Genomic DNA, 16,603 nt, shown 5'->3' with positions numbered 1-16,603 from the left:
TCATGCATTTAGGGATTAATAAGAATTTTAGTTACAAATTGGGGACGCATCAGTTGGAAGTAACAGAGGAGGAGAAGGACCTCGAAGTATTGGTTGATCACAGGATGACTATGAGCCGCCAACGTGATAAGGCTGTTAAAAAAGCTAATGCAGTTTTAGGATGCATCAGGCGAGGTATTTCCAGCAAAGATAAGGAGGTGTTAGTACCGTTATACAATGCACTGGTGAGACCTCATCTGGAATACTGTGTGCAGTTCTGGTCTCCCATGTTTAAGAAGGATGAATTCAAACTGGAACAGGTTCAGAGATGGGCTACTAGGATGATCCGAGGAATGGAAAACCTGTCTTATGAAAGGAGAATGAAAGAGCTTGGCTTGTTTAGCCTAACCAAAAGAAGGCTGAGGGGGGAATATGATGGCTCTTTATAAATATATCAGAGGGATAAATATCAGAGAGGGAAAGGAATTATTTAAGCTTAGTACCAATGTGACACAAGAACAAATGGATATAAACTGGACACTAGGAAGTTTAGACTTGAAATTAGACGAAGGGTTCTAACTATTAGAGCAGTGAAGTTCTGGAACAGCCTTCCAAGGGGAGTAGTGGGGGAAAAAGACAGATCTGGCTTTAAGACTAAGCTAGATAAGTTTATGGAGGGGATGATATGATGGGATAGCCTAATTTTGGCAATTAATTTGGCACTTGATCTTTGATTATCAGCAGGTAAGTATGCCCAGTGGTCTGTGATGGGATGTTAGATGGGTTGAGATCTGAGTTGCTACAGAGAATTCTTTCTTTGGTGCTGGCTGGTGAGTCTTGCCCACATGCTCAGGGTTTAACTGATCACCATATTTGGGGTCGGGAAGGAATTTTCCTCCAGGGCAGATTGGCAGAGGCCCTGGAGGTTTTTTGCCTTCCTCTGCAGCATGGGGCATGGGTCACTTGCTGGAGGATTCTCTGCAGCTTGAGGTCTTCAAACCACAATTTGAGGACTTCAATAACTCAGACACAGGTTAGAGGGTTGTTATAGAAGTGGATGGGTGAGATTCTGTGGCCTGCATTGTGCAGGAGTTCAGACTAGATGACCATATTGGTCCCTTCAAGTCTATGAGCTTCAGTGGAACAGCAGCTGGCTGAATAATTAATTATAACTAATAATCACTAGGGAAAAATGGCAACAATTCATATCGATGGTCATGTTTCATGGAGTCTGATTCCAGCGATGGCAGAGCAACGAGGGGGAAAAAAATATTTTTTTTTGGATTTTGGCAATAGTGCTACAGTGCCTCATGGGAGCTGTAGTTCAGGTGCCTCACACTCCCATTCTACTCTACAGGCAGGGCTCCCCGGCTGGACTACAACTCCCACAGTTTCCCTCCTTAGAGCAAGGAAGCAGAGCATCATGGGAGTCCCAGCTGTGGTGACTCATGGGAGAAATAGTTCAGGAGCTTCATGCACCCATTCCTTTCTATAGATGGGTCTCCGTGCCTGGACTACATCTCCCATAGTGTATCATAGTCTCCCTCTTGGCGGGAGGGAGGTGCTGCATCATGGGAGACATAGTCCCAGTGCTCTGTGCAGAACATAGACCATTTTTGTGAAAAATTTCATTTAGTCGAAAACCCAATTTGCCATCAAAAATCATCTTAGAACATTTTTGACCAGCCCTAGGTGGCACTTTGAACAGCATAGCGCCCCCTAGTGCATCAGCTGACTCAGAGAGAAGCACAGCCATCACTGAATCACCACCTCCCATGTGCAGCTCATTTTCCGCGGCAAATCCCAGCCCGGCTCAGCTCTGCTTTGCTCATAAGCTCTTGGTCTATCGGGGGCGGAGGAGGGTGGGGGTGGAACGGAAATGTGTGTCAAAGCCACTCACAACTGGAAGCTTTCATTGTATTTGGGGGCCCAGCTGTTGTTCTTGGACTTGGTGGCAAATTTCCTCTTCTTGTCGCTGAGATGGGGCCCAATGATGTTGACCTCGATGAAGGGCCGGAAGATGCCTGACGTCTGCCACTTGAGGTCGTTAGCAGCCACGACTGCGAGAAAGGAAAGGGTGCATCAGCTGGCGGCGTGGGGCCACGGGGAGGATGGGGGGCACTGGGCGGGCCGGAGGGAAGGGGGCAGTCCAGCTCAGGTAGTGCTGTCTGCTCCTGGCCTTTGGCAACTGAAAGTTCAATTGCTGAAATGTCAACGTGGCCACAGGTGACGCACTCCTGCCCATCCCCCAGCATCCCTGGTGGCAGGGCAGCATCCTGGGCCGGCCACACCCTGGCACCCTGCCTCCCCTGTGCTCAGAACGCTGGGCATGCCCCACGCCGGGTACCAACCTTTGACAGTGACTTTGTGTTCCCCGGTGCCAGGGTGAGTGAAGAGCTCCACGTGGATCGACACCTCCCCGACCGGGTCATCGACGCCAGCTCCTGCTCCGCAACGGCAAGGCAAGGTGTGAGCCCCCCCTGTCCAGCCAAGCACACACAGCAGGCCACGTTGGGCCCACCCTGCTGGAGGAATCAGGTCACCAGCTTGGGCTGAGCCCCTCCAAGGCAGAGAGGAGACGACTGCTCATGGGTTCCCCCCCATCCCCCCGCCACATGTTCTCCTTCCTGCCCAGTGCCAGCATGAGCTGCCCGGGGGGCTGTGGAGAGACAGCTGCAGCAGTCCTCTCGCTCCAAGCAGGGCCTCGGTGAAAGGAGCATGGTGGGTGTCCCATTGCCCCCCCACCCCACGCAAAGTGTTTTCTTACCCTTCCCTAGGGCCGGCCCCCTGAGACGCTCTACACCCACCGTGGGCCTGATGTCCAACCCCCACAAGTCCACCGCCGGCAACGAAGCAGCGCTGGCTCTAGTCTGGCTTAAGGGAGATCACTTCTCCCCTGGACACCTTAGACTCTTCAACTCCCCATTGAGTAAACGAGGAAACAGCTGCCCAGTAACAGTGCAGGCTAGTGGGCGACAGGAGCTCAGTGTCCTAAGCCCGGTTCTGCCACTGTCCCAGGCAAGTCCCTTTGGCTCACGGCCACAAAAGGGTTGAGGTGCCCTGCTGAAGTCCCAGCCCCTTTGTGGAGCTGGGCTCTCCCCTCGCATGTCTGGAGTGTCTTCGGGCTGTGTGATGCAGTAGGGACTGTCTGTGTGGGGAGTGGGAGAGCAGGGGAGGACTTTAGGAGATGGACGATGCCAGAGCCTGTAACCTGAGCTAGGTAAGGGAGGGGAAAGGTCAACACCTTTGCCCGGGAAGGGGACAAAAGAAGGGAGTGGCAGGAGGGAAGCAGTTTGAGTTTGGGCTTGGGGCTGTGTGGGCGGAATTCAGGGTATCCTAGCTAGGATCCAAGCACCCTGAAAGCCCAGAAGGACTCGGTGGAGGGGTCCTGACTGTGCCTGCAAGCTCTGCTGTAACCTGTGTTCCTGTTGTCCAATAAACCTTCTGTTTTACTGGCTGGCTGAGAGTCACTGTGGGTCCCAGGAAGAGGGGTGCAGGGCCGGACTCCCCCACACTCCGTGACAACTGGTGGCAGCGGCGGGATATACTGCACCCCGTGGACGGCGCTTCCTGCAGTAAGTGACTGGGGAGCAGTAAAACGAAGGGGTGGTTAACCCCTGGGAGTGTGTGCCCAGTGAGAAGGACTTTGCAGTAACAGGGTCCCCCGGGGGATTGCAGCGAGCGGTCCCAGGGGCGGAGGAGTCTGCAGCTCGACCCTGGCAGAGAGGTGGTGACCTCAAGAAGGGCTGGTGCACTAGGGGTCCCCCTGGAAACCGTGGGGAGCGGCGAGCACCCCGGCCTGTGAGTGGCCAGCAGGAAGATGTATGCCAAGCGGCGCAAGTGTGACCTGGTGGAGCTGTGCAAGCAGAGGGGGCTGCACCCAGGGAGACGCACCAAGGACCAGCTGATTGCCCAGCTGGAGGAGGGAGACCGCATGAATGGACGGAGCCCTGTCGCTGAGGGAAGCAGCCGAGCAGATGCCGCGCAGGCACCAGTGTCTGTCCCCGCTGGGAGTGGTCAGCTGGCGGACGAGGGCTTCCCAAGACCCCCCCTTCCTAGGCGTAGAGGAAGGGCGGGGAGGAGCCCAGTGTATACCGAGGGCACCGTGACACCCCCGGCCAGCAGGGGATCTGCCCGGCGAAGCCCACCCCCCAGCAGGGGATCCTCCCGGCAACGCTCAGCATCCGTGGAGCGGATGCGGCTGGAATATGAAAGGGAGCTGAGACGGGAGGAGCTCGAGTTAAAGAGGCGAGAGCTGGAGGAGAAGGCGAAACAGCGTGAACATGAGGAGAACCAGCGTAAACATGAGGAGAACCAGCGTAAACATGAGGAGAACCAGCGCCAGCGTGAGCAGGAGGAGAAGGAGAACCAGCGTAAACATGAGCGGGAGGAGAAGGAGAAACAGCGTAAACATGAGCTGGACCTGGCCCAGCTGAGGAGCAGTGAGGCCCCGGCTGCGGTGAGTGAGGGGGGACCCAAGCCTACAAAGAGCTTTGATAAGCACTTGCTGCCCCGGCGTAAGGAGGGGGAGGACATAGATACCTTCCTGACGGCCTTTGAGAATGCCTGCGAGCTGCACAGGGTTGACCCTGCAGACAGGATCGCAGTTCTCACCCCCTTACTGGACTCCACAGCCGTGGAGGTGTACAGCCGACTGAAAGGGGCGGAGGCAGGGGACTACGAACTGTTCAAACAGGCCCTGCTCCGCGAGTTTGGGCTGACTCCTGAGATGTACCGGAAAAAGTTCCGGAGCCAGCGTAAAACCCGTGAGGTCACGTACCTACAACTGGTCAACCGGGCGCAGGGGTATGCCCGCAAGTGGACAGCTGGGGCCCAAACTAAAGAGGACCTGCTTGACCTATTCATACTGGAGCACCTGTACGAGCAGTGCCCGTCCGACCTGAGGCTGTGGTTGATGGACCAGAAGCCGGAGAACCCGCAGCATGCAGGCCAGCTGGCCGACCAATTTGTGGACAGTCGGGCAGGGGATGGCAGGGAGGAGTCTCGAAGGAGCAGGCCTGCCTCAACGCAGAGAGAGAGTCAACATGGGACCTCCCAAAGGGGGCCTATGGAGAACCCCCCCAAAAGGGGAACATCCAGCGGCAGGTCCCTCCGACCCACTCAAGGGGACCCACGAGATATGGGCTGCTATCGCTGTGGCCAACGAGGTCACATACGGGCCCAGTGCCCCAAGCTCAGGGACAGACCAAGCAGACCCAACCCGCAGAGGGTGGACTGGGTAAAAACCCAATCGGAGGAGGGGCTACATTCCCAGGAAAGGGGGGTTGGCAACGTACCACCTATGGATGCTCCCGGTTCCGGGTTTTTGGTTTACCGGGTGGGCGCGGGGCTGCCCCTCCGGAAAGAGTGCATTGTTTCCCTGGAAGTGGATGGGAGGAAGGTCACTGGGTACTGGGACACGGGCGCAGAGGTGACGCTGGCCCGGCCCGAGGTGGTGGCCTCAGATCGGATGGTGCCCGACACCTACCTGACCCTGATGGGCGTGGACGGGACCCCATTCAAGGTACCCGTGGCAAGGGTACACCTGAAATGGGGGGCCAAGGAGGGCCCCAAGGATGTGGGGGTACACCAATATTTGCCCACTGACGTGTTAATGGGAGGGGACCTTGAGGACTGGCCTACTAACACCCAGAGTGCCCTGGTCGTGACTCGTAGTCAGAGTCGGCAAATGGCACTGCACCCCGAAAACGGGGAAGGTACTCGACCTGAGGTGCAGGACCCTAACTCAGGGAGCGGGGAACGCCCAGGGGCACAGTGCAGAGAGGCTGCGGCCTCAGACCCAGCCAGCAAGAGAGAGCCGGTCCCCATTCCTGTCCCAGCTGCTGAGTTCCAGGCCGAGTTGCAGAAAGATCCCTCCTTGCGGAAGCACCGGGACCGGGCTGACCTTAGTGCGGTACAGACCATGAGGAGAGGTTGCAAGGAGAGGTTCCTGTGGGAGAAGGGGTTCCTGTACCGAGAATGGGCTCCCCCAGGGGAAGTAGAGTCATGGGGGATCAGGAGGCAGCTGGTGGTTCCCCAGAAGTTCCGTCACAAGCTGTTGTACCTGGCCCATGACATCCCTCTCGCAGGGCACCAGGGAATCCGGCGCACCAGGCAGAGGCTGCTACAGAACTTTTACTGGCCTGGGGTCTTTACCCATGTCCGACAGTACTGCCAATCCTGTGACCCCTGCCAGAGGGTGGGGAAGGCCCGGGACAAGGGGAAAGCAGCTTTGAGGCCTTTACCCATCATAGAAGAACCTTTCCAGAAGGTGGCCATGGACATAGTGGGACCTCTCAGCAAGACGACCCGGTCAGGGAAGAAATACATCCTGGTGGTGGTGGATTTTGCCACTCGCTACCCCGAGGCGGTGGCCTTGTCCTCTATCGAAGCAGACACAGTGGCAGATGCGCTGCTGACAATTTTCAGCCGGGTGGGGTTCCCCAAGGAGGTCCTAACGGACCAGGGGTCCAACTTCATGTCGGCCCTGCTCCGGTCCTTATGGCAGAAATGTGGGGTCCAGCACAACTGGGCCTCAGCGTATCACCCCCAGTCCAACGGGCTGGTAGAAAGGTTCAACGGGACGCTGAAGATGATGCTAAAAACATTTATGAACCAGCATCCACAAGATTGGGACAAGTACTTACCTCACCTGCTGTTTGCGTACAGGGAGGTACCCCAGGAATCTACTGGGTTTTCACCTTTCGAACTGTTGTATGGAAGGCGGGTGAGGGGGCCCCTAGACCTGATGAGGGACGAATGGGAGGGGAAGGCCTCTCCCGAGGGAGAGTCAGTGGTGGAGTATGTCCTGACCTTCCGGGAAAGACTGGCCGAGCTCATGGGCCTGGCCAGGGAGAATCTGGCCCGAGCCCAGAGGAGGCAGAAGGTCTGGTATGACCGCACAGCCCGAGCCCGTGCCTTCGCCACCGGGGATCAGGTGATGGTTCTTATCCCCGTGAGGAGAAACAAACTCCAGGCCGCCTGGGAAGGGCCCTTCAAGGTTATCAAGCAACTGAATGAGGTAAACTATGTGGTGGAGCTGTCAAACCGGGCACATCACCGTCGGGTGTACCATGTGAACATGATGAAACCATACTATGACAGGGGGAATGTGGTGTTGGCCGTGTGTGGACATTGGGAGGGGCAGGGAGATGACCCCTTAGTGGATCTATTCCCTGGGACAAAAGCTGGTTCCCCCCTGGAGGCGATTCCCCTCTCTGATCAGCTGACCCCGGGCCAGCACGCTGAGATCAGAGGGGTGCTGCATCTGTACCGACAGCTGTTTTCCAACCAGCCTGGACGCACTAATTTGACTGTCCACCGGGTGGAGACCGGGTCACACCCCCCTATAAGATGCTCCCCTTTTCGGGTCACTGGAAAAACTGCCCAGGATCTTGAAAGAGAGGTCAGGGACATGCTGGCTTTGGGGGTGATCCAGCCGTCTTCCAGCCCTTGGGCCTCGCCAGTAGTGCTGGTTCCCAAGAAGGATGGGTCAATCCGGTTCTGTGTGGACTATCGAAAGCTCAATGCCATCACCGTATCTGATGCCTACCCTATGCCCAGGCCTGACGAGCTCCTAGACAAGCTGGGAGGTGCACGGTACCTCACCACTATGGATCTTACCAAAGGCTACTGGCAAGTGCCGCTGGACGCAGATGCCAGGCTGAAATCGGCCTTTATCACCCCTCTGGGGCTCTATGAGTTTTTGACCCTGCCCTTCGGCCTCAAGGGAGCGCCAGCCACCTTCCAGCGCCTGGTGGATCAGCTACTGAGGGGGATGGAGAGTTTTGCCGTGGCGTATATTGACGACATCTGCGTCTTCAGCCAGACCTGGGAGGACCACGTGTCCCAGGTTAAACAAGTCCTGGACCGACTCCGAAAGGCTGGGTTAACAGTAAAGGCTGAGAAGTGCAAGGTGGGGATGGCTGAAGTATCTTACCTGGGCCATCGGGTGGGGAGCGGCTGCCTGAAGCCGGAACCAGCCAAGGTGGAGGTGATCAGAGACTGGCCTGCTCCCCAAACCAAAAAGCAGGTCCAGGCCTTTATTGGGATGGCGGGGTACTATCGAAGGTTCGTGCCCCACTTCAGTGCCATAGCCGGCCCCATCACTGAACTGTGCAAAAAGGGGAAGCCAGACAAGGTGATCTGGACTGAGCAGTGCCAGGAGGCTTTCCGGGCGCTGAAGGAGGCTCTGGTTAGCGACCCAGTTCTGGCAAACCCAGATTTTGACAAACCCTTTATGGTGTTCACCGATGCCTCAGACACGGGACTGGGGGCGGTGTTAATGCAGGAGGATGAAAAGGGGGAGAGACACCCCATCGTGTACCTGAGTAAGAAGCTGCTACCCCGGGAACAAAGCTACGCGGCCATCGAGAAGGAATGCCTGGCCATGGTGTGGGCCCTTAAGAAGCTAGAGCCATATCTCTTTGGGCGACACTTCACCGTGTACACCGACCACTCTCCCCTGACCTGGCTGCACCAGATGAAAGGAGCCAACGCCAAGCTCCTGAGGTGGAGCCTGCTTCTGCAGGACTATGACATGGACGTGGTCCATGTGAAGGGAAGTGCCAACCTGACAGCGGATGCGTTGTCCCGGAGAGGGGACCCTGAACTTCCCCAGGTCACTAGGCAGAGTGACCCCGCTCAGTTCAGTCTCGAAGGGGGGAGAGATGTGATGCAGTAGGGACTGTCTGTGTGGGGAGTGGGAGAGCAGGGGAGGACTTTAGGAGATGGACGATGCCAGAGCCTGTAACCTGAGCTAGGTAAGGGAGGGGAAAGGTCAACACCTTTGCCCGGGAAGGGGACAAAAGAAGGGAGTGGCAGGAGGGAAGCAGTTTGAGTTTGGGCTTGGGGCTGTGTGGGCGGAATTCAGGGTATCCTAGCTAGGATCCAAGCACCCTGAAAGCCCAGAAGGACTCGGTGGAGGGGTCCTGACTGTGCCTGCAAGCTCTGCTGTAACCTGTGTTCCTGTTGTCCAATAAACCTTCTGTTTTACTGGCTGGCTGAGAGTCACTGTGGGTCCCAGGAAGAGGGGTGCAGGGCCGGACTCCCCCACACTCCGTGACAGGCTGTCACTACCCCCGGTGCCTGGATCGTTCCTAGCACAACTGAGGCTGCTCTCGGGTTGCATGGAAAGACGCGGTGCTAATGCCCGCGTCATGGCCGAGTTGCACCCGGCAAGTGGCAGAACCAGGCCTAGAACCCAGGAGTCCTGACCCCGCACTTCCCTCGCTCTGCTGTGCGGTGCCAGACGCCCAGGCAGCCCTGTGCATGCCACAGCCCAGCCCGCGTAGGAACCATCTCCTCGCTGCCAAGCCTGAAAGCGTCACCTTGCCAGTGCTTTCAGAATGACGTGCAGGAGCCAGCGCCCGCTCCCTGCCTGTTGGCCAGGGCAGGAGGCAGGTTCATGCCACTTTTCACCATGAACTGTAGAAAATGGCAGGGCCCAAGCTAAATGCAATAATAAAATCACTCCATTATTGAGCCATAAGTCACAGGTGGCAGCTCATGACTTTGGGGACTGACCAGGCCAGACTTCATATCCTGTCGCTCACCCGGGGGCTGAGGCCAGGCCTTTGGGCAGGACAGTGCCTGAGGCTGATTGAGGGCCAGTTACGATGTTTTGTTCTTTTCTAATGAGTCCCTGGGAAGAGACTCGCCTTTGGCCGCAGGAAGGTTGGGCTCAACGAGTGAGGCTGCTCCATCCCCACCTGCTGGGTGGTGCCCTGGAGTGGAGGAGGCTGCCTGTGGGGCTGGGAGGCTCCTGTCCCAGAGAGCTACCAGGGGAGAGCCCTGCTAAGGACACACAGGCAGCCCCAGAGTCGGGACGCTCTTGCTGACGGCTCTGCTGAGCTGTAGGGGAGCAGGAGGGGAAAAGTCGTATCAGCTAAGCTGAGCTCACCCGTCACGTTTCACCGGGGGCTGCTTGGATCCATCAGCCCAGATCCCGCCTGATTTTTGGCAGCAGCTTCTCCTTGCCGATCCCAGTCACTTCCAGTAGCCCAGAATGCCACAGTCACAGACTAGCAGCGCACAAGCTAATGTGACCTGAGCCCACCAGCCCCTCCCCAGCCCATCCCCCAGCTCCCCACACCCCAACTTACCCCCCAGGCAAAGCCTGACCTGCAAGACGGCCCACAGGCCAGACAGGGTTCCCTGGGGCTCTGCATGCAGGTGGGGGGAGGGGGAGGGGAGAGAGGCTGGGGGCAGGTGCATAATGAACAATTCAGTCCAACTGGGGAGGGTGGGGAGGGAAACATTTAAATGGCGGTGGGGGGAATCTTCCAAACCATCATGGAAAACAAGCCTGGCCGGAGAAGGTAAGGCCAACGCGGGAACCGTCCTGTTCTGCGGGGCTGGAGGCTGATGAGCAAAGACCATGGATCACAGAGCTGGAGTCCCTTGCCAGCCCCAGCAGCTGCTTTTAGCTGATTTCGGCTCGGCTCTGAGCTGTGGGTAGCTGGGGGGAAGGACACCCAAAGGCTCTGCTTCCAGCTCACTGGCCCCAGTCGGAATCCAGCTGGGTCACTCCCTCCCAGGGATTAGGGCAAGGTACAGCTGGCTTGGGGGGGGGGCATTGTGCATGGGCCTCTACTGACTTGCCTGGGTTGGTGACTTTGTGGGGGGCAGAAAGAGGGGAGCAGGGAGACAGCCTTTGAGGGGGTCCACACTGAAGTCCCCCCCCCTTGTTGGGGAAGGAGTCAGTCTCAGCCTCTATCCCACGCAGCCACGTTGCTCATACACACAGCATGTGCCCTGGGCCCTGTAACCTAATGGCCAAATTGGTGCATGGTAGAGGATAACAGCCTACTACTGCTAACAGCTACCAGAGCGCCTCCTGCAGCACAAGTGGTAGAGGTTTGTACTGCAGCACTGAAGCTGCTGGATTCAAATGACCTGAGATGGCTGGCACATACAGCTTCATCTCAAAGGTGGAGGTGATGGGACCAGGCCCCACTGCTGCTCCGTAGGGGGTGAGGTGAGGGGGAACCTCTCTGGATCCATAGCCTTTGGCCTCTGCGTGCCAAACAGACGCACTCATGTCTCTTTTTCTTTTCCCTCCACACCTGCACCCAACTAAAACAATAACCCCCATCCCCCACCGGCCCCCGGAGTCACATGCTGAGACTCGCTCAGTCCATAAACCGAGGGAGGGAGGAGCGACCATCTCTGTGCTCAGTGCAAGCATGGGAAACACACAACGCAGAGACCCCTGCACCAGGCCGAATGGCACCAACACACGAGGGCTGGAATGCAAGTGGCGGGGCCAAGCTGCATGGGGGGAGGGGAATGGGGCAGCCCCACCCCCGCATTCTGATGCAGTCATTCCACTTGCTTATGGCGGGCAGGACTTTTTTACACCCGGAGCAAGGCTAGTAAGAGTCTCCGTGAGGCTGGTGAGCCGCGGGCCGCAGCTGGGCCCCCTCGGCTCCCTTTGGAGCCCAGTGTTTAAAGGCTGACGCTGGGCTGGCCTGGCTCTGATTGCCACCTCCCACACCCTGCCCCGGGCTCCATTTTCTCCCCAAAGTTTGGCTCCTTGGAGGCAGCTGAGCTCCGGGAGGGAGCTCTCAGCTCTTCGCTGCAGCCATCTCATCATGGGGGGGGGGGGAACCACGTCCGACTCCCCTTCACGTCCCACCCACTTGTGAGTGCTGCGAATGCCTGCGCTGGCGGGAGAGGGGGTCTGGCAGAGGCAGAATAAGACCTAGCCTTTGGGTCCGTGGGCTCAACGCCCAATGACCTAGATTCACAGGCCAGAAGAGACCCCTGGGATCAGAGCACAGGCCTTAGAATGTTACCCACTGATTCCTGCAGCCAGCCCATAGTTCGTGGTTGAGCTGGATATCTTAGCTAGAGCCCCCCAGTCTTGGTGTAGCGAATCCCTTGGTAGGCTGTTCCTGTGATTAATGACCCTCTCTGAGGCCACCTCCGCAGCGAGTCAGTGAGAAACACCAGGGCTGGGTTTACCCTCAGTTAGCTGGAAAGTCCGCCCACTTCCATAGGGCAAGTGCTGACTGAAGGCCAACTCTCATCGCGGGAGGTGCCTTGGAGAATCTGGGCCTGCGAGTCGTGCCAGCAGCCAAGGAGGGACGACTTGAGGGGAGGGGAATTGGGAAGAAGTGCCCATTTGTGGGGCCGAGGGAGGTTTGGGGTCTGGCTGGAAAGAAAGATACAGCCACCTCCTCGCTCCCCATCCCCAGCGGCTTTTAGAGCAGGCATTCCTCAGCCTGAATGAACAGGCCTCCCGTAAGCCATGCGACACCCTCCTCCCCATCCTCCCAGCTCTCCAGGCCTTTGTGCCCCGATCAGGGTTGGAGGGACTGTTACTAGCTCTGGCCGGTTGGAGGTGGGGTGCTCAGGACGGGTGCATCAGGGTTCAGAAGTGTAAGACGTACCCTTCTCAGGATAAATTTCTTCACTAAGGGTAAACCTAATACCTTTTCCACCATGAACTAGTAAAAAGGTAAAAAGGAGAGAGACAGGGAAGAGAGAGGAAGGTGAGAAAGAGAGAGAGAGAGAGAAAGAAAGAGCACGTGTAAGGGAAGGCAAAGGGGAAACATTGAAAAATAGGGAGGAAAAACAACAGAGAAAGAGATCAGATCTCGCAGACAGGCGGCAGCTTCAGCTAGAGAATCCAAAACAAGACGTTACGGCGACATTGTGTTAGACAGTGGGGGGCGGGGGTGTGCTGGGAGCAGGACGCCTCCAGGAGGAGGTTCTGAGCAATTTGGGGCCCGCATCAGCTGGGGTCCCCCGCGGTCTGTGGAATTTGCCAGCTGGCGTGGGCACTGGACTGGCTGGGAGGGGGCTTTTTTCGCTGCATTGTTACTTCTGGATCCCTGGTGCTTTCATGCAGGTTGTTACTGCCAGCTGGGGGCTAATTAGCACCAATTGGGAGGGCGGTTCCTGTCCCATTAGCAGATGAATCACACGATCCACCACGAGTAACGAGTCACTGGAGCCCTGTGGATGTACATGGCCCTTGCCAAGGGGGAGCGGGCAGCATTACTATCTCCCAGCACAGCCCCTTCTGCACACCCCGCTCGGCCACCAGACGGGAGGCACAGACAGGACGAACTCCTCACTACGCCTGCCAGGGCTCCACCCAGCCCCTGCAGCGCCTGGCCGGCGCCCACACGGATGGAGCAATGGCACACACTGGAGGGCCTGCCTGTGCTGTTCAGCCCTGTAATTCCTTCCGCTGTGTGGAGAGTCCCGTCCCTGACTCGGTTTCCCCTTCCCCAGTTGTCTGGGCCAGGGGGAACTCCCTGTGCTAACCTGAAGGAGACCAGGCCTGGATGCGAGGCAGGAACCAGTGCTGGTGGCTGTGGCCTGGGAGAGGGACCTCATGTGGAGCTCCCAGTGACACAACAGGGTTAACCCCTTCCGAGCTGGGCCCTGCACACGGGGTCCATCCCCCAGTGCTCCTGGGGCACACTAAGAATTTTATTTAAACATTTTTGGAAGTGGACAGTGAGTTGGGGTGCCCGGCTGGAAGCAACCAGGGCCTGATTTGGGGGTGGGGGGGCTGGTGGCCCATAATGCCAAAGGGAGCTGGGGGGCTGGGTGCCTCTGACAATCAGGCACCAGGCTGAGCTCCCAAAAGCTGCGGCACCAAAACCAGTGGCGACCTTGGGAAGGCACCCTCCTGCCCCAGCGATGCCCCGGCTGTTGGCTCCCCTTGGCCTGGAGCCCAGGCATGCAGGATGCAGCCAGCACAGCTGCTATTCCTGGGAGTCCCGCAGGATCCCTTTGCATGGCCCCCTCGATTCTCCTGCTGCATGTGCCCCGTAGGTGCACGTAGCACTTAGAACAGGGGCCAGGCTGCCAGCCTGGGGGCTCTTGGCACCTCTCCCTAGCAGGTGGCATAGCAGTGCCAGGGCAAAAATGCCCCGCCACCGATGCCCCCTGCCTACCAACTCTCCAGCACACCAGGCAGGGCAGCGGAAGGGCTGCGACCCTTGTGTGCCCATGCCCCACTGCAGCTCAAGTCCTATTTCACTGCTACCCGAGGAAGAGCAGGATGCACCCACAGCAAGTGCCCTCCCCGCAAGCCGGGTGGCACCCAGTTCACTGGGCTGGGCTGGTGGCCCCATCCCGGATGCACCCAGGACATTGGGTGGAGGTACACAGGACACCAGTCAAGCAGGAGGACACAGTGGCTGTGGCAGCCCTTGGCGGGAGCTGCATGAAGGGGGCCGTGGAGTCTCTTACCCTGAGATGACTGAGTCTGCACGAAGGTTTTGATAAGCAGGTCGGTGGCCTGCGTGTAGAGAGACAGGGCGTAACGCAGCGACTGCAGGTCGGGGCTCTTCTCCAGGAAGGTTTTCTTCAGCCCCACACCTCCCGCATGGAAATATTGCTGGGGGGGAGACAGAGGAGACCAGGTGAGGACGGAACCATGTGGGGTTTCTGGGCACTGGTGGGCATGGCTGGACAGCTACCCAAGGAGCCAGCATGGTGGGCAATCTACTTTGGGCACAGTCCCAGAACACCTCGGCAGGGAGGTCTCTGCTTCTCGCCTGTGCCACGGGGCTGTCGTGGGCAGATGGGGAATCCTGCTGCAGTTCCCTGGCTGGATGGTGCGGGCACCTCTTATGTCTCCACTCCCAGAGATGGGGGCTTCGCCAGACTGTATTTATCCCCCCCGTTAGCAGGAGGGAAAGGTGGGCAGGCAGCCGGCCAGGTGCAGGGCAGACGGCACGGATTTACCTTGATGGTGTCCAGGGCCAGCTCCACCACGGCGCACTGCTTGGGGGTCAGGCTCTTTGCCTCCTCACGCACCATGTGGTCCTGAAACGAGCGAGTCACTCAGTGACAGCCAGGGCTGTTGCACACCAGTCCCCAGCCAGGCAGAGCCAGGATGGTGTATCTGCCGATGTGACGAACTGGGAAAGTTCTTAATGTTTTCTCTGAATACTGTGTTGGTGCCTCAGTGTCCCCATGGCAGTTCTTAAGTATCTGGCAGAGCAAAGGGCCAGTGCACCTAAATGCCTGACACTCTGTCTCCTAGCAACTGATGGCCTGGGCCCCTCCTCTGCAAAGGTGCCAGCTGAAGGTGTTGGAGACAAAGGGATCAGGTGACCTCCTGGCCCGGGAAAGGGGCTGAGGAGAGAGGAGGGGCTGGGAGTGGTGGTTAGTCTGGAGCTGGCTGGGGTCGAGGGTGGAGGGCAGACCTGGGGGTCTGGCTCACTGCCCCCCAGAATGGACCCAGCCGAGGGGTCCGGTTCGCTGTATCTACAAGCTCTGTTTTAGACCCTGTTCCTGGCATCGAATAAACCTCTGTGTTACTGGCTGGCTGAGAGTCACGTCTGACTGCAAAGTGGGGGTGCAGGACCCGGTGGCTTCCCCAGGACCCCGCTGGGGCGGGCTCGCTGTGGGAAGCGCACGGAGGGGCAGAGGATGCTGAATGCTCCAAGGAGAGACCCAGGAGGTGAAGCCGTGTGAGCTTCTTGCCCTGAACAAGTCTGCTCCAAGGGAGAGGAGGCTCCCCAAAGTCCTGACTGGCTTGGTGGGGAGCAGTTCCAGAGCATCGCCCGGGGACTCCGTGACAACTGGTGGCAGCGGTGGGATGTACTGCACCCCGTGAATGGCGCTGCTTGCAGTAAGTGACTGGGGAGCAGTAAAACAGAGGAGGGATAATGAGGACCAGGAGTGCTGAAGGCTCAGAGAGGGACGGTTTCAGGGGGCAGTTAACCTCTGGGAGTGTGTGACCAGCGAGAAGGACTGTTGGAGTAACGGGGGCCCCCTGAGGACTGCAGCGAGCAGTCTCAGGGGCGGAGGAGCTTGCCGCTCGACCCTGGGAGAGAGAAGGATTTTTGCAGTAGCAGGGTTCCCCGGGGGATTGCAGGAGCAGTCCCAGGGGCGGAGGAGTCTGCAGCTCGACCCTGGCAAAGAGGTGGTGATCACGAAAAGGGCTGGCACACCAGGGGTTCTTCCTGGAAACCATGGGGGAGCCAAGAGCACACAGGCCTGTGAGTCCAGAGCCACTTGGGAACGGTGAAGTGATGGCCTATCACCATCTCCTTGAGAAGGACATTGTGATCCTGTGCACAAAGAGAGGGTTACACATGGGGAAATTCACCAAGGCACAGTTAATCGTGCAGTTGGAGGAAAAGGACCGCTCTGAGGAGCAGATTCCTGGCCCAGATGGGGCTACAAGAGGATCTGAGAGCAGCTGGAGCATCAGCCAGGCATCCCCGGGAGTCTGGTCCCCAATCAGACGAGGGTCTTCACGATTGGGTTCCCTATCAGGAGATTGGAGACGGATGGGATGGGAGCAGAGCCCGAGAGAGCAAGAGGACCGTGAGAGAGAGCAAGAGCCAGAGGAAAAGCTGCATGAGAAGCAGCAGCAGCGTGGACTGGTGATGGTGGAGCAGAGAGACATAGGGGGCTGCCCAGGGGTCAGTGGGGAAACACGCCTGCGGGGGCGAGACCCTGGGACAGAGAGAACTGTGGTGGTGCAGCCCCAGATGCTGAGGGACTGTGGGACCTGGGTGAAGGTCCCTGGGGTGAAGCCCCTCGCCCTGCCTATGGCCCAGATCCCTGTGCAGACCCAGGAGGGGTTGGGCTGGCTGGTCGTTGGGGTTCTCCAGGATATCGGCTGGGAGGCCCTGTTGGGGGG

The 16,603-nt window shown here is 58.2% G+C and overlaps 1 protein-coding gene across 1 annotated transcript in view; it reads right to left on the bottom strand.

The window, feature by feature from the left end:
- UNC13A (unc-13 homolog A) overlaps positions 1-16,603 on the bottom strand; it is a 127,333-nt gene that overhangs the window by 2,587 nt on the left and 108,143 nt on the right. Inside the window, exons 41-44 of the mRNA XM_050933855.1 lie at positions 14,692-14,772; positions 14,194-14,341; positions 2,331-2,423; positions 1,880-2,039 (exon numbers count right to left, since the gene is read on the bottom strand). Of these exons, the coding sequence (XP_050789812.1) occupies positions 1,880-2,039; positions 2,331-2,423; positions 14,194-14,341; positions 14,692-14,772 (482 nt within the window). The remainder of the gene's footprint in view (positions 1-1,879; positions 2,040-2,330; positions 2,424-14,193; positions 14,342-14,691; positions 14,773-16,603) is intronic.

This window comes from Gopherus flavomarginatus, chromosome 24 (genome assembly GCF_025201925.1).
Source record: "Gopherus flavomarginatus isolate rGopFla2 chromosome 24, rGopFla2.mat.asm, whole genome shotgun sequence".
NCBI lineage: Eukaryota > Metazoa > Chordata > Testudines > Testudinidae > Gopherus > Gopherus flavomarginatus.
This window is presented reverse-complemented; position numbering and strand designations above follow the sequence as displayed.